Source organism: Microtus oregoni, unplaced genomic scaffold (assembly GCF_018167655.1).
Source record: "Microtus oregoni isolate MIOR12 unplaced genomic scaffold, Mior012 000004F_ref0000308, whole genome shotgun sequence".
NCBI classification, from domain to species: Eukaryota; Metazoa; Chordata; class Mammalia; order Rodentia; family Cricetidae; genus Microtus; species Microtus oregoni.
The window spans coordinates 31031124-31048654 of record NW_024543063.1 but is presented as its reverse complement, the minus strand read 5'-3'; the positions used below and the strand labels follow the sequence as shown (position 1 = coordinate 31048654).

General features: G+C 50.2%; 1 protein-coding gene across 3 annotated transcripts; it reads right to left on the bottom strand.

The window, feature by feature from the left end:
* Positions 1 to 6036: 6036 nt before the first annotated feature.
* Vps9d1 (VPS9 domain containing 1) lies at positions 6037 to 17514 on the bottom strand. 3 transcript variants are annotated; one of them, XM_041649567.1, is made up of 15 exons: positions 17287 to 17514; positions 15956 to 16031; positions 14447 to 14539; positions 14196 to 14358; positions 12348 to 12459; positions 12197 to 12259; positions 11726 to 11778; positions 11539 to 11626; positions 11290 to 11375; positions 10304 to 10785; positions 9508 to 9637; positions 9058 to 9263; positions 8679 to 8775; positions 7332 to 7436; positions 6037 to 6858 (listed from the first exon to the last, which is right to left on the bottom strand). In XM_041649567.1, the coding sequence occupies exons 1-15, from the start codon at positions 17383 to 17385 to the stop codon at positions 6765 to 6767; spliced, it is 1947 nt and encodes a 648-aa protein (XP_041505501.1). In that variant the 5' UTR covers positions 17386 to 17514; the 3' UTR covers positions 6037 to 6764. The 3 variants fall into 3 exon arrangements, 2 of the variants coding, with proteins under 2 accessions (XP_041505501.1, XP_041505502.1); XM_041649568.1 differs by having other exon boundaries at positions 14447 to 14536; XR_005974129.1 differs by lacking the exon at positions 6037 to 6858 and having other exon boundaries at positions 7398 to 7436; positions 9033 to 9263.
* Positions 17515 to 17531: the final 17 nt, after the last annotated feature.

Below are 17531 nucleotides of genomic sequence, written 5' to 3'. Positions count from 1 at the left end.
GTCTCTTCCCTACACCATCATGTGTCTGAAGATTTTCCTCAATCCAATGCAGGTGTGGTTGTTACTATTTTTGACTTTCTTTTATACTGGTTAGTAATTTTTTTCTCCTTTAAAGACTCTTTCTGGATAGCTCAGCTGGCCTATAACTTGAGATTCTCTGGCTCCTGCCTCTGGAGTGCTTGGTTATAGGCATGAACCACCTATAGTCCTGGTTATTTGCAAATGTCCAAGTTTACAGACTGGGCCAAGGTCACCTGGTGTGGTTGTGAGGAACTAAGTCAGGGTTATAGCAAGATTGAGGCTGTGACAGTTTTAGTGAGAGCAATCAGGCTTTTCATACCTTTATCAAAAAGAGAATATAATGGCAATTGCCTGGACAATATGGGTGTAGTTGCCAGGATATGATGAAGTTTACAAGCTATGCAGGGTACACTAGATACCTAAGACCAGTTGTTCTGCCGAGCTTCCATCCTTCCTTGATTAGTAAGGGAACATACAGCAAAACAAACACAAAGCGGCGTGAACCCTTCACTGCCTGAAGGAGCACATCAGTCTCTTGGGAACTGGAAGGCACATTGTGCCCCAGGAGCCGTGGACTCTAACCTGAAAAACCTATGACACATGCGTCTCAAGGCAGGCAGGCAGGCCAACTCCATGATTCCCTGCAATTTCCTCTTTTTTATTTTTTCTTTATTTTTTAGTCTCTTTTATTTTTTAATTTTAGGGCATGCAAGTTAATCTGTAAAGCAGACATGGGATAGCAAATCAATTTTCAGTCAAGTATAACCAGCAAAAAACTTCCCAGTGACATTCCTATGGACCATAGTTTAGAAGTCCCATTAAAGACAGAAAGATAATGACCAAAAATCTTTCCCAAGTTTTGTGCAGCAGTGAAAGAGGATAATTTATCCACCTTTGAATGTTGAATGGTTAATATTTCATCATGCAAGGCATGAACATCAATACTTAAATTATGACTCTCTGCTCAGGTAGCAATATGATTATCAGTGTAGGCACCCAAATCTCAGTCATTGTCATAAACAGGAATGTTATTCTCTTCCCAGTTAACAAAGAGAAGCACAGGAAGATCAGGTCCATAAACCTTATATGTCTCAGCAGGAACAGATGTATTTAACAGAGACAGCACAGCAAAAACACCAATTCTGCAGTCACACCCTTCCCCTGAGATTTGGCCATGTTTTCCCCCAGTCACTGGTTTCTTCATCTGAGTCATTGTTGGTAGGAAGACTTTGTTCTGCACTGCTTGACATTTCTGTCGTCCTGTTCTCTTCCTCTCCTCAGGTATAGCCTCTGCGGATGCTTTGGAACCTCCTTGTCCATCTTGTTAGGTTATCTTCTAGGTATCCACAGTAGGCATTGCTGTTCTCTCTCTCTCTCTCTCTCTCTCTCTCTCTCTCTCTCTCTCTCTCTCTCCCCCCCCCCCCCCCCATCAGGCAATTGGCTGCCTGCAAAAAAAGAAAAGCAAAATCTGTGTAGTGTCGGCTGTCTTGGAACTCACTCTGTAGACCATGCTGGTCTCAAATTTACAGAGATCCTCCTGCCTCTTCCTCCTGAGTGCTGGGGTTAAAGGTGTGTACCCCCGCTGCCCAGTGAGAAATAAAACCTTGATATGGCTTGTCAAGCCCCTTCCAATTTTAGAAAGTTCCTCTGTCTTTTTTTTCCAGGATCTGGTAACTTATTCCACCCCTGTTAAACCCTCAGGAGGATATGTGATCTGTTGTTGAGCATCGCTATACATGCCTTCTCTTGTTAACATTTTAAAAGTTATGGGCACATTCTTTTGTTGATTTCTAATAGCTTGGTCCTGACATCTTTCTGAACAATCGGTCTTCCACAGTAAATATTCACTCCCAGTGAGACAAGGCTTTGCTAAGATCCTCCAGTCAGAGGGAAGAAAAGCTTCCCCAGAAACAGAATCCAGGAGAGACAATGGAAAAGGAGCCGTTGCTCCACACTGAGCACAAGCTTGCCTAAGACCCTTAAGAGTCTCACATGAAATGGGCGTACAATTTCTTTTTTTTTCTTTTTTTTTTTAACTTTTTTTTATTGAGAAAAGGAAAAAACAAAAAACAAATTTCCTCCTCCTCCCAGCCTCCCATTTCCCTCCCCCTCCTAAAAGAGAAAATCCTTCCCTGCCTTTTCCCATCTCCTGGGCTAAAACAAAGGCTCTTAGCTGAGAGACCTGCAGCACAATTTAAAACGAGTTAGTTATCTTATGCAGGGTAAGAAGCCTTCCCAACAACCTCAGAAAGAAATGGAGCGAGGCAGCGGGTGGGGGCGGGGGATGACACATTTCCAGGCTATCAGAACTGCACTTGACAGGTAGGTTTTAGGAACAGAGGAAACTGGAGCTGTAGGTGGGGGAGCAAAATCAGCACAAGGAGGAGGAAAACCCTCAACCTCATCACAGAGTGAGAGAGAGACATTAGATAATATATCTTGTTTGCTTGTTTTTTGAGACAGGCTTTCTCTGTGTAACAGCTCTGGCTTCCCTGGAACTCTGTAGACCAGGCTGGCCTCGAACTCACAGAGATTTGCCTGCTTCTGCCTCCCAAGTGCTGGGATTAAAGGTATGTGCCACTACTACCCGGCTAGATAATATGTCTTTAGGTTCTAATTTTCCTATTGCCAGTGTTAGCTCTGCCTTTTTGCGATCATTTTCGTTTTCAATTTTAACTGTGCCATTTTTGTCTATTACTGATTTTATTTCTTTCTAAAACTGAAAGATATACCTAGAAATTTTTTTCTGGTTCCCTTGCATCCAACTCTCCCTTAATTTCTGTTCCTAATGGGGACCAAGTTTTGGGATTCAGAGTTCCCTCTTCAGGGAAAGAAGCTGAAGTTCACTGATAGTGTCCCTCTTTAACTCTTCCCACCAGCAACAACGGTGCAGAATTTCTGCAAACAAATGTTGTTCCTTTGATTCTGACTGTCCCATTTTCTTACCACCAATGAATGTTCCTGCCTTTTTGTACTTGTGTGCACACTATTCCTGTGAGTTCCTCCTTGCCTTTTCCCCTTTTTTCTTAAATCCCTGTATTTCTGATGTCTGCTCCTGATGCCACCTATAGGCAGGCGCCCACTCTTACAGGTCTTTTCCTTTTCCTTTATGCATAACCTAATATTAGTTGTTACTGTTTTTGTAATTTTTAGTTTGGGCTATTTCTTGTTACCATATAGGATTTTTAGCAGCAAAATTGCTATTCACTCCTGCTCTATGGAGGGACAATGGCTTAGAAATCCTGAAGGAGTAACTCAAAAGATAGACCTTTTCTTTCTTCAGCCACAGCATGCAAGATCTGTCGAGAGCGGGGCCTCTTGCTAAGCTGGTACTCCCCAAGGACAAAGCCAGGTTTAGTTAGATCATGAAGCCCAATGGTGAGAAGCATGAGGAACTCAAGGGGTCCCGGTCAGACACCTCCCAGGCACTGCTGATGCAGGAAAATAAGTTGGACCTCAAGGTCCAGCTATGGAGCTCAACACCGTGCCAAGGAAAGCAAGACTCTTTTTTTTTATTAAAACTTTTTATTTATTTAACTTTATTATGTTCATTGGTGTGAAGGTGTCAGATCTCATGGAACTGCATTTTCAGACAGTTGTGAGCTGCCATGTGGGTGCTGGGAATCAAACCCGGGTCCTCTGGAAGAGCAGTCAGTGCTCTTAACCGCTGAGCCATCTCTCCAGCCCCGAAAGCAAGACTCTTGGTGGGCAATATATGACAATTCGTGTTCCAGTTCAGCTGGAATCTTTCCAGAAAACCCAGGCCAGCTGGTATGTGAGCTCGAGGAAAAACTCAGTGGGAAGCATCAGTGCTGAGAGAACTCAGCCTAAACCAACCTGAGAAAGCTGTGCCTAGAATAAGCCAATGCCTCAGAAGACACAAGGTGATCCTTGGAGACCTGGTCTTCACAAGTGACACTGTGGGCAGCAGGAACTGGGTGACAACTGGCTCATTACAGTTCCTGTGGGAGGCTGGGGCTGTGGGTTAGTTTGAGAGAGCTTGCCTAGCATGTACAAAGCCCTGGCTTCCACTTTCAACGTTACATAAAACCCACATGGTAGCAAATCCCTGAGTCTCATCAATTGGGAGGTAGAGGCAGAAGAATCAGAAATTTAAGGTTGTCCTTGGTATAGAGCAAGCTAGAGGCTATCCTGGGATACACGAGATTGTCTTTTTTAAAAGGTTCATTTGCACAGAGACTGTCAGAACAATAGAACATTGGCCAAAATGTTTTCTATAAGAAATTTACAGGCAAAGTTAATTTTGATTTCTGAGTTTCAGTTGTAAACAAAAATGACTTTTAACACACACACACACATACGCATGCACACACACCCCCACCACCTGAACACAAATCTGCCTCCTTTTAGTGCCATGGTAGGCTGAATGGCACTGTAGTCCTCCCAGGGTTGTGCTGCAATATGATCTGATTTGATCCCAGCCCAACAGGTGCTCTCAGCACTGTATAGTGTTCTGTCTTGTCTGTATCCTTGCTGGCCAGAAGAGGGCACCAGATCTCATTACAGATGGCTGTGAGCCACCATGTGGTTGCTGGGAATTGAACTCAGGACCTCTGGAAGAGCAGTCAGTGCTCTTAACCTCTGAGCCATCTCTCCAGCCCACCAGGATGTTCTTAACACAACCAACCCAGTGGCCATGATTCTGTGCAGTGGGGCTTTGAAGGCCTGCAGCAGGTTCATTAACACATCATAAGGCTCCGTGGTTACCTGGTATTAGTGTCCAAGGTCTGTATCCGTCATATGAGCATGAGCCTCTAGCCAAGTCAGTGCCAAGAACCCAAGTCAGACAACACACACTTTCTTGTTTGTTTGAACCTTTATTTATTTATTTTTAATATTTTCATGCTTTATTTAACTTTATTTTATGTGCATTGGTGTGAAGGTGTCAGATCCCCTGCAACTGGATCGTCAGACAGTTGTGAGCTGTCACGTGGGTGCTGGGAAGTGCTGGGAATTGAACCCGAGTCCTCTGGAAGAGCAGTCACTGCTCCCAACCACTGAGCCATATCTCCAGCCCCGAAACCTTTATTTTTTTATGTGTATGGGTGTTCTGTCTGCATGTAGGGAGTGCCGATGGGGGCATTGGAGTCCCTAAAACTGGAGTTACAGATGGTTGTGAACTGCTGTGTGGGTGCTGGGAACTGAAACCTGGTCCTTTGCCAGAGCAAATGCCTTAACTGCTGAGACAGTCTGTGCCTCACCAGCAGCTGGGCACGAGGTTCAAATCTACCAGTGTGAGAAAGCAAAAGTTGGCACTGCCTGTCTATTCCTGACGCTGGTGGGAAGAAGCTGCTAGGGGCTTCTGGCCCATTCCGTCTTCTTTCACAGGTCAAGTGCTCCAGGAACTGGGTTGCCCTGCTCAGGCCAACCTGGGCTCACCATCTGCATTTGGTGTCATGGTCCAGGATAGACTCTAGAATCAGTCTACCAGGCTCAGAGAGGGATGTTACCTATTTCTTTGTGGAGGCAAAAGAAGTCATTACCTGCACGAGTGTCCAAAAAATGCCCAATAAATAAGTTACAACTAGCCTTTCCCCAAGAATCTCCAACAGTCCCGCTCCTACTTCTGGTGGGCTGGGACTGGAACCTCCCCTCAATGTCCTGCCACCCACCTCCTTGCAGCAACCACAGTTTCCGGGTGGGGCAGCTTGCCTCCCTGGAAGCTGATGTCTGTGCTTGGATGCCTCCATTCTCTTAGGGCATCTCTGTGTCCCTACATGTGGAAGTAGAACCACTACATGACATTTTTGTAAGATAATGTCCTTGAGATACCTTCAGGGGACTACAGTAGTGACTGAACCCTGGCCTCCTAATGACCCCTGCAGAGATTTGCTAGCCTAGAGAATGATGTCCACACTCTCCTTGCTGGGGACAGCCCTGGGAGATACTGCTTCTGTGCAGAGGGTCTGGGGTGGGCTGTGGTCCTCATTACCGTATGTCATCTGTGATCTCTGGGAGGCCGGCAGAGAGAGTCAATGAGCCAGCCACACGGACTTAGTTGGAGCGACCTCTTTATTTTAGGCTGAGTTGGTAGCCATTTGGGAGCATATAACAGTCAGGGTGCTGACCCTTGGACTCTGACGTTGAAGAGGCTGTATAAACTATGTGTTGGCCAGTGTCCTGAATGTTCACTGTCCCCAACCAAGGTAACCCCAGGACAGAATGTCCTGGGCCTCAGTAGGAGGGAGGCTCATATCCCAGGCATGGGCCAGCAAAAGTGAGCAGGTCAGTCACTGCCTGATGCACAAGCAGCCTCACACTGCCTACACCCAGTCCTCTGGGGTGAGGGTGAAGCTCTTGTCACTGACACACACTTTTGCTGTTCCAGGAAATTAAGAGGGTATAAAACCAGACTGCCCTGGAGAGGCTCCCAGTGCCCATTTCTGTGTTGATCCCCAGTAGGGGCTGCTTAGTGTCCATGAGACCAGGCCAGCGCCATCCAGATTTACTGGAGGTCTGTCAGTGTTGCAGGCTCCCCAAGGAACAGCAGCTACAGATTTCTCCTAGGGGTCTGAGAGGCAGGTCCAGGACAGGCCAGCTTGACTCTGCCAGCCATGCCCTGCTGAAGAAGAGGCACTACCCCAGGCCTCCAGGATAAATGTATGGTTAGGAAGGTGGACAAGAGTGATAGAGAGCCGCCACAGCAGGCTGGTCCCAAACTGGACATCTAGTACAGCTGTGGAGGTCCCGTGGCTCATTTCGTCTGTGAGGTCCAGCCACCACTACTTGTCCAGTCGTCCCCGGGACAGAAGTTCCACATAGCTCAGGGCACTCTGCAATGATGTCAGGCAGTACCCTTCTTCTCCAATCAAGTACCTTTGTGGGAGTGGGAAAAGAGACGTGTGTCACCTGGAGGGGACAGATGTACAGCCTAGCCCTCTGGAGGGCAACATATTCCCTATATGCTTGGACAGTGATGTGGCCACAGCTAAGGGAGCTGGGTCAGGGCAGGCCTTTCCCCATTGTCAATCCTGGCCTATTATGGCCCTGAGGTGTACACTGTTCCCCAGGCAGATGCTATGCAGGTGATCACTTTCACTTCCTGTCTAGGGTCTTCTGAAGGCTATGGAACACGCTCACATGAGTGCCCTATGCAAGGGTGGATCTCAGAGAGCTGGCCAAAAGTAGTGGTAGGGCTACAGGCCTCCTTTGCAGCTCCCACAGCCTGTCATAGCCACTGCTTCAGGTCTGGGGGTAAAGTTCCCTTGTCCCCCTTGCCCAGCTCTTCCCCACCCTGGGGAGTGCATGTCAGTCTCCTAATCACCCACTAGCCTGGGGCCCCTTCCTACCCTTCATGAATGAATTCCTCCAGGGCAGCACACTCTGACACCAGTTGGGGGAGGCCACTCCTCAGCACCACGAAGGACAGGATGGGCAGCAGGTCATCAGCACCACTGCTGGGCAAAGGCAAGGAGGTCAGTGGGCCTAGGGACACTCGCCTTGGCTTTCTGAAGCCTGGCCAGATTGACTCCAATTCCTGTACTCCCACCCCCCAAACAGCGCAGGATCAATGGAGGGACACACTACAGCCTCTTCTGATTTCCTAGTTGGCTGTGGTCTCACAAGCTTTTAGGAGTTAGGAGCAAATGGCAAGACTGGATGAGAATCACCTCTGCAGTAGGCCCTTTCAGCCCACCTCAGGAGATGTCTCTGTACACTAGTTAGGGACACATGAAGAGCCCCTTGGAAGAGCATGGGGAAGAAGCAAGGAGGCAGCTGGAACCTGAGGCTATGGCTTGGGTCTGACTACTTTCCCGTGGGTCAGGGAGGCTCCCCACACCACCTGTACCTGCTCAGTGTCCTGCCACCTACAGGGACAAGATTGTCCCCGTTGGGGGTGGCTTGGACCGAGGCTGTGATTGGCAAACATTTAGCCTGGGAGCTCTTTTATAAAATGGTAACAAGGGCAGGGGAAGCAGGCTCTGTGGTGAGGATGGAATAGCAACCCAACCTTAGAGTGGGAGAGAAGTATCTGCCCCTCTTTTCCTTGGGTGGAGCTCCTCATGGGGGACCTCATACTTGATTCTGATATTTACTTGTGGGACCCCGGGTGCAGGCCAGGGTAACAGTCCCTCGCTGCAATGATAGGTGTCAAGGCTGATCCTGGCCCTTGGGACAAGGTGTGGCAAAGGCCAGAGCTCATGTAAGAGGTGTGGGGGACACTGACTCTAGGTCATAGGATGCAGTTACAGCTGCACTGAGCAAAGCTGAAGGCAGGCTCAAGCATCCCAGAACCCAAGGCTGTGTGGCATGGGTGGGAAGGACCTGCCCCATCTTGCATGTGCTAGATCAGTGCTGGAAAGGGGCCTCACGTTGAAAGTGCTCCTTCCCTGCCACCTCTAAGCATGCACCTGGGGACCAGGCAGGCCCTTCTCAAAGAGCAGCTCTCCGTCTCACCAGATTAACCAGGGTTCAGGATCCCACGGATCCCTTGGCCTAGGCAGCGGGCACTGCAAGAGCAGCCCGTCCAGATGGACTGAAGCACACGGTTGAGGGGTGGGAGCCCTTTTCCTTGCCCTGTCTCAGCCCGGGGTCTCTGGCAGGAATGAGTTTTATTCTGTAATGATGGCATCTGGGGCTGCTGAGGGAAGCAGGGCCACCTACAGGGCAGGAACATAAACTAGTACTGGACTCACATGGCAGCAGCAGGGGGCTGGGACCCAGCCTCAGGCCTGGCCTCTGGGGCCCGGCAGTAGTCTTCCGCACAGATGCAGATGACCCGAAGAGTCCGCACTGTGGCACAGAAAATGGCTTCAGTGGGGTGTGATGTGGTGGTAGGTGAAAGAGGAGGGAGCAAGGGCGGGAGGACTTGAAAGGCCTGGTGTGAGGGAGACTACGCTGTTTCTTATATCAAGGGGTCTCCTGGTATTGCCCAATCTCTCCTAATAATGCAGGACTGGAGAAAGCTGAAGGTCACTGCCCCGTATTTGCCTAGTGACAGGCCTGTAGGCTAGCAAGGAAGGTACAGCCCCATCTTCCACCTCTCAAACCTCTGGGCCCCTCAGATCCCCGCACCGATGCACTCCAGCTTCTTCTGGGGACAGCTCTCCAAAACTAGCAGCCCCAGTTCCTGGGTCGCAGTGCAGTAGGGGTAGGTGGAGGCTTGAGCCTCAGGGGCACGTGGGAGGAGCTTGGCAGGGATGCCAAGGGCTGTAGGGGATGCATTTCTGTACAGCTCCATGCTCCTGTTCACAGCAGCCTCCTGGGTACGGTACACACTCCTAAAGCAGAGAGGCCAGGCTCAGTCACCATGGAGACACTGTTCCAGAGACAAGCAGGGTTGTGGCTGAGGATCTCTGGAGCTCAGTCCTATGAGAGCTGCTCAAACGGTCACTAAACAGGGAGGTGGGTACAGCCACCTCCAAACTTTTAGCACCCGAGGATAGCCTCAGGATCAGACAGCCACTGAGACACTGGGGTGGAGACTCCAGCTCACGGGGATGGGGAGCTGGCTGGAGGCAGTACCTGTAGAGGGCTAGCAGCAGGGGCCACAGTGGGGAGAAGAAGGGCTCCTCGATGCAGGCCAGGCAGCGGTCTTTGGAGGTGGCTGTATTCAGGCTTTCGAAGGCCAAAAGAGTCAGCGAGAGCAGTCTATCTGCCAGAAGCAGAGTTGGGAATATGGAAATGTGCTACTACCTGCCCCTCTCTAGATGCTCTAAGTTCAGACTCAAGGCGCCCCACTCCCCAGATCCAGGTCCTGTCAACTGAGCTGTAGCATCTATGCTTGCCGGGGTTGTTCCACTTGGCTATTCTACTTGTTCAGTCTCCCATACCCACCCCTTGTCTATCCTATGCGGCATATGGCCTGGGGCTGGGTCTTAGCTCTTCTTTCTTGGGGCTGACTTGGTCACACACAGCTCCCATGTAGCTGAAGAGTTTGCTGAAGAGAGGGGATGATGGACCCTTTGTGAAAAGGACTGGCTCCCAAGTCTATAGGAATCCCAGGAACTTTAGAGTACTGAGTAAGACCCCAGGCTGTTGAGCCTTCCTCACTGGTTCACAGATGTCTAGAAGCCTTGGGGCAGGCATGGCCAGGCCACCTTGTGATCTAAGGCTGTGATAGGCACCACTTTTCTGACTCCCATACCAGCTCCACCCACTGAGGGACTGGGGTGTGCTAGGGCTTGCCTTTCTGGGCTAAATGCTTGCTCCTATGGGGGTGTGGGTGGACATAGGTCTTTGCTGTCCAGGGCAGCAAGTTGCACTTGAGGGCTGGTAGATGCAACTGGAGCTGCTCCTGGTTGGTGCCCTGCACGCTCACCGATAGCATTGTGAATGTCCTTCACTGTGCTCTTCAGGCATTCCAGCAAGGGCTCCCTCTTTGCTCCCGGAGTGTGTGGCTCAGATACAGCCACAAACTGCTCCAGGTCCTCGAAGGAGCTGTCCTTGTCTGGCAAGTGGGATGAAGCCTCCACCAGGGGTGAGGAAGGCCCTGCTGGGCTGTCTGCCTCTCTGTCCAGAGAACCTGAGTGGAGTGTGGGGGCAGAAGGTGTGGAAGGAGGTCCATCCAGAGGTCTTGGGGCTGCACTGGGTTCTGAAGGTGACAGCATGCAGTAGAGGCTCTGGGAGGATCGAAGTCGCCGGCTCCCAGGAGCCAGTAGGCCGTTGGCTTCTGGGGGTAGGGAGCAGCAGCCTGGCGCAGGCGCAGCACTGATAGCGGCCCGGCTCACAATAGGGTACAGTGCACTGTATACTGCACACTGGAGCTTCTTCAGGAGCTGGGAGATTGGGTGATCAGGAAGGCTGCAAGGAGAAGAGCGGGAAGGATGCATTTGGGCCCTGAAGAGTCTACCCAGATAGGCACTTTCTATACCCACCCATTTTTCTCATCTCCAGCAAACAAGTGAGTACCATAGCAGCCACCCTCAAAGCTGGGCAGGGCCTCAATCTACTTTTTAGCCTTAAGCTTAGAAATCTGAGTTCAATTCCTATTTACTGACCTCAGTCACCTGGGCGTTATGCCCTCATCTGTGGAATCACTTGTACAAACACTGTCACACTATGAAAGATTTCAGAGAGGTAACGTCTCTGCTATCTCCTATTAGTGAATATCGTAAGTGTGATCCACCCAATCTAGAGAAGTGAATGGAAGCCAACAAAATCCTATCAGCACAAAAGGCCCTTCTGCAGGAGCCCCTCACCCCCCAAGTCTCCATAGCCTAGCCTTTCTAACTAATCTCTTTTTTAACTCTTTCCCCATTACCTAGCAGGAAGAACCACTGGCTGGGGGATGGGCTCTGTGAATACCTGAGCAAGTGGGAGACCAGGCTGGTTACTACTGACAGGTCCCCTGGGCTCCGCTTAAGCTTGGCTCTCCAATGCTTTGGCCAGTCCTGCAGGACAGAGGACCTTGGAGGAAAGCACAGTCGGATCTCCACAATGGGATGCCCTGCAAGGACTGTGTGGGGTTGCCCTGGGGCGTGGGAAGGAATCGACTCCTATAGGCCCACGTGATCCCAGTTCTGCCATTCCTCCACATGGACCAGTGGTACTCACATGGTCTTGCTCATACTCCAGGATGGCAGCATAGAGGGCGCGCTGCTCTCGCTCCTCTGGGGTCAGAGCAACTTGACTGCAGAACCTCCTGAGGAGGAAGACAAGCTGGGAACAGGGATGGACCTATGGGCTCAGGAGGCCCTTTCCAGGCCTCCCAGAATGCCTATGAGACAGGAAGGGGATGCACCTGTTGGCTGCCTCCTGAAGGCGCAGGCGGCGCTCCTCCATCTTCCGCTGGAGCTGGGGTAACAGAGTCAAGGGGCCAGTAGTGTCTGACCTGAGTGGGCCTCCACCCTTGCCCTGTGCCTCACCCACTTCATACTCCTACAATACCCTTGATGTCCCAAGGGTCCAGGTAGGTAAGGCTGCCTCTGCCCTCTAGAGATGAGTCCAGTATTGGACAAGGCCAGGAGAACAGCCATTAGTTCAAGAAGGGGCTGTTTCCAGGAATGCAGGCTCGAAGGTGGAGAGCAGTAGTGCTGGGGAGGCCGGGAATGCAAAGCCTAAGGAGGTCTCGGGGGCAGTGTAAGAGTTAATCTCCTTCACTGCTGGGAAGGCTCACAGTCCCACACTTACCTGGCACCTGGCTCCTTCTCCCTATTCTGCCCCTTCTCCACCCTCAGCTCAAGACCTCACTCTCATCTCTCCTTAAGGATGCTGTCTCCTCTCTTGCTTTGGCGATCACCAGATTCTCCATCATCTGCCGCTGTAGAGACAGGGTCTAAGGAAAGGAGGAGGAAATAAATCCCAGTTCCTCAGTGCCTTGATCCTTCCCTGAGCAGCCCAACTCCTCTCTGGGCCTTGCTCACCAGTGATGTCTTCTGCATGGCCTGGCTGGGGTCCAGACGGGCCATCCGGGCCTCATATGTGGCCCTCAGCTTCTGGTTCTGTAAGGAGGCCTTTTCCAGTGGCGTTAGCTCCCTAAAAACAGTGACAAGCTGCTGTCAATGCACAGGAAGTCCAGGAATGTTCTAGTGACCTGAGCAACCATCCTCACACCCCTCTTGACCTCGTTCTAAGACCAAGATGAAAGAAGATGGTGATGAAGCAGGAAGAAATGCAGCGGGGAGGGTCGGGGACAAGCTAGAGATCTGTTGCCCAAACATGGGTGTTGGTAACGCTAGAACTCGGGGATTCTCAAGAGAAGCAGGACATTTGGACTTTTAGGAAAATCATTTACATCTGTGTCAACAACGTGGAACTCCTGGAAGTTACTATAGGGTTCCCAAGAGCAAGATTCATTTGCAACCCACTGAAGGGAGAGCTGTGTTTATTCAGTCATAAACCGCAGCACACCTCCCTGCTCTCAGCGTTAGCTGACAAAAGGTGTGGAGGAGCCTGAGGGGAAAAGACTACATTCTGAAGCTGATGACTATATCCACCCCAGGGATGAAGCTGCACACAAAGGCAGGTGGGGCCTGAGGAACCTGGCGGGTAAAGGTACCTCTGGGACACGTGGTAAGAGGGGCCTGGTTCATCTATGTTGGGTTCACTGAGTTTCTGCATCTGTGGCTTGGTATCCTTCATTAGTGTAGAAAATTCTCTGCTGTTATATCTCCAAACAATGCCCCCACCCCATTATCTTTCTTCTCTTTCTAGAACTTAAAGAAACATGCTAGGCCTTCCATCTTTCCTATTTTATGTCTTGTTCCTGTGACATCTAGATTTTATCTTTGCTTATTATTTTCTCTCTTCATCTGTGTCTCTACTCTGTTATTACAAACCTGTACACATTTATTTATTTATTTGTTAGTTTTTTAGAGGCAGAGTTTCTCTGTGTAGCCTTGACTGTTCTGGAACTTACTCTGTAGTCCAGACTGGCCTTGAACTCACAGAGATTCATCTGCTCTGTCTGCTGAGTGCTGGGCACAGACATGCGCTACCACTGCCTTTTAAGGAAGGCCCTGACCTCATGATTTTCCTCCCTTCACCTTCAAAGTTCTGGGATTACAGGCATATAGCCTCCCCTGGCCAGGCTAGCCACAAATTCAATAGGGTAGACTTGAACCTATGATCTCCTGATTCCATCTCTTGTGAACTGGGATAACAGGCAATAAAAGGAATCAAATGAGGGCTTCATGTATGCTAGGGATGCACTCTACCATGAAGTTACATTCTCAACTATCTAGTATTTATTTATTATTATTATTTTGTTTTTATGTGTATGGGTCTTTTGCCTGCATGTATGTGTACCTTTTACCATGTGTGTGCCTGGTGCTCAAGGAGGCAAGAAAAGGGCGTTAGATACTGTAACTAGGTTTGTTTTTGTTTGTTTGTTTGTTTCTTTCTTTTTTTTTTTTTTTTTTTTTTTTTGCTGGCTCTGACTTTAGAGTTTCTTGTTCGGGTGCTTTCAAACTTGGTTTTGTATTTCTAAACAAAGCTCAGGGTTGTTTGAACAGTGCCTGATAACCATCTGAAATCTTCACAGGTCTGTTCTGTAACTATTATCTCATCATTTTGGTTTCTATGTGGCTATCTTTGTTTGCCACTAACTTTTGAAGGATGAATTTGCATACTAATGGAATTTGCATCTGCTTCTGTCAGGCAAGGGTGTGTCTACTCTGGGAACCACTTTAACTACCCCAAGGGAAGCTCACTTTGCTGGGCTTCCAGTCCCATCCACAGCTTTAGCACACTTCCCATCCTGACAGTCTTACTTCTTAGAGTTCTGTGATTCTGCCACCTGCAGCTTCTGGAAGATCTCAGGAGGCAGGAATGGGGAGAGTTTCCCTCCTTCGTCTGAACACACTCGGCGGTGTCGGCTGGTGGGCAAAGGCGTGGGAGGAGCCACAGGTACAGCTGGCTTCAGGCATATTCTCCCTGCAAGCCACATAGAGAACCCTGGTCAGCAGGCTAGGGAATCATCCCACAAAGCCGGTACCGAGAGCCCCCTTCTTTGAGTACCCACCAAGTTTGGTAGCTGTTGATTGGGCCCGTTCCAGACACTGTTCAGCTAGCTTCAGCATCTTTGAGGTCTCAGGGAGAACTGTTTCCCCACCTTCTAGGGAAGGAACATGGGGGCTGATTATGACTCATATCCTTGCTAAGAACAAGGAACTGTAAGTTAGGCAAGTTCACCCTTATTCATCTCATCACAGTTCAAGACAGTATACATACATGATTGGCAGCCAAGCACCAGACTGACTCTTGCCTGCCTTCTGGAGATGGCCATGTAGCACTATGGCTACTGAACAGAGAATGGGTGCTACAGACTGTCCTGGCCCACCACCTACTAGCTGCCTGTACCAGACTGACCCTCCCGCGGGTGTTGCCGTGAGCTCTTCCACCTCCCACCTCTGAGGTCTGCGCTGTTCCCTTCCCTCCTGGGCCTGCTTCTGTCAGTAGATGCATCTTTTCCTTATACTTTGCCAAGACTGCCCAGCTCCTGGACCCAATCTCCTGTTCCCCCTTACAACAAGCTCCACATAAACTCCACCTTCTCCTCATTCCACCTCCATCTCAGCATCCAGATTCCCCTATATTGTCCTTACGCAGCCCTACTTTGTAAAGGATAGCAAGTCATTCGATTTTTTCTATCCTCTGGGACATTACTCCCTTAAGGTTCCTCCTGCTAGTCCAGATGCAGCAGTCTTTGACATGTCAGGGCTCAGCTGAGCTCCCTGTTCTCCACTAGCTCTCCCTAACTGTGTTCCTATGTCTAGAGCGTGGCTTGTATCTCAGACTTTATATATGCTCAGAGTGGAATTCTCTAAGTTTTTAAAATTCGAGACAGGGTCTCCTGTAGCCCAGGCTGGCCTCAAACTTCCTAGTAGCTGAGGATGACCTTGAACTCTTGAATCTCCTCAAGGCTAAGATTTCAGACTTGCACTACCGCGTAGTTTACTCAGTGCCAAGGACCAACGGCAGGGCTTCATGTAGGCTAGGAAAGCACACTCTACCAAACAAACTAGATTCCTGCCCCACAGTGCAATTCATGATGTCTCCCCTGACACATAAAGTTGCCCATCCTCTGCTTGGAACATCCCCTCATGCTGGCAACTCACCATCAACCCTAGCAGGTCTGGTTGGTTTCTGCTTCAAGATACATCTGAGGTCTCTACTCCTCCCAAAGCTCTACCCAGCTTTGGGAGGTTCCCAAAATTCCACTTCCAGCCAATACGTACAAAGCACTGCTGTAACTATTTCTCTCGGGCTTTCAATGTACTTCTGCTGGTGATGCCCCCACTCTGTGCAGCTCTCTCTTCACTGCCTTGAGGCCGTGTCTTGACTCAATCCATGATCTATCTCCTAACCCATAATACTGCTCTTTAGTGCCACCATGTTCCACTATGATATTCTATACCAATGATAATGACCAGGCCAGAAGGAAGCAGGAGACCTCCAGCTCTGGGGACCATCAAGGGCTAAGGTGTCCACAATGTTGCCATCACGAGAAGAAGCAAGTCCGCAAGCATACCTGTAGTGTTTTCCATGTCTTCCAGCAACGCCTGGGAGATGTAGTGGATGCTTCTCAGGTATTCCACGTATGCCTCCTGTCTCAGGGAAGAGAATGGCAGGGGTCAGGCTAGCAGAGGGAAGTGCCGACGTCACAGGATCAAGAGCGCCTGCTCATTTTTGAGAGACTTCTAGACTTCAGTGATGATCTGTCTAGGAAGAGACAGTACCCCCACTGTCTAGACTTGAAGGAAAAAATATTTCTGTCTGAGAACAAAATCAGGAATTTCTCCCTACAACTTCTGCACTAGAGAGCTCCCAGCTGGCCACATATCTCCTTTCACAACCTTGCTCTGAAGCACCTGTAGGAACGGGGCTTCAGTCCTGAGGCCTGGGAAAGCAGCCTCAGCAGAGACACCGTTTTCCACTCTGTACAGCAAAGTCCCCTTCCTTGTAACTCAAAGACCAGTAGCCTTTCCATGTCTTATGAAAAATATTTCCTGAAAGTCTAAGGAGAGAATTGGGCTCGGCTCTCAATCTCACTTTCTGGCTTAGGCTGTGAGAAACAACGTTTTCCGGACTCCAGAGCTGCAGGTTTTAACTGTGTGACCCCTGTCCTGAGCTCTGTGACAGCCCAGGACAGAATGCACTCTGGTATGTATGTGTTTTGTTTTATCCACTGTCAAATTACTCGTCTTTAACTCAACACTTCAGAGATTAGGATAAAAGGGATTTCAGGCAGGATTTCGGTCTTGTGGGGAGCACCTGATGCCCTAGAAAACCAACTTGGGGAACTGGAGGAACATTGATTCTTCCTCTCCAAGGGTAGCTCAGGGTGGCCTGGCCGGCTCTTCCACCTGGTTGCCATCCTTTAATTAGCATTCATTCTCAGTGACAGGCCACACCCCTTCTGTGCCTGCGTTTCTTTACAAATGACCTTTGAAAGCAACTGCAAACAGACAGCGGCATAATGAATGAGCCAACAGCCAGTTTTTTCTAGATTAAGTCTACACAGCCTCCGTCAAGAACACGAACACACACACACACACACACACACACACACACACACACACGTCTGTCATCTCCATCCTGGAAGGCTGCTTCACAGGTCCTTTGCAAAGAGAACCTCGGCTCTATTTCACCGACTCATTGACCAAATAAACGTGAGACCAAATACTGTTTGAGCTGTCCGAGGTGCCCGCAGAGAGGCCACAGCCGCCCCGCCGAGAGCCTCCGGGTGGGGTCCCAGAACTGTCGCGCGCGTCGGAAGCGCGATCCCCCTCACACGCCCGCCCTCGCCCACCACGGACCAGGTGCCTCCCGGAGCTGCCGCCGCGCCCCTCCCAGCCTCACCCGGGGCCGGTTGCCGGTGTCTAGCTCGATGGCCCTGTTGGCCAGTTTCATGGCGCTTTGCAGTGGCTTCGCCGTGCCGTCCCCGGCCGCAGCGGCCATGGCGCCGGGCGGGGGAGGCCGCGGCCACAGGGGCGGGGCCGGCGCCTCCAAACCGGAACGTGGAGTGTGCAGCCGAGGGAGTTGCGGGAACCGCACACTGCCGGAAGGGACCAAGACACACTTCCGTCTGCCCCGCCCCGCCCCGC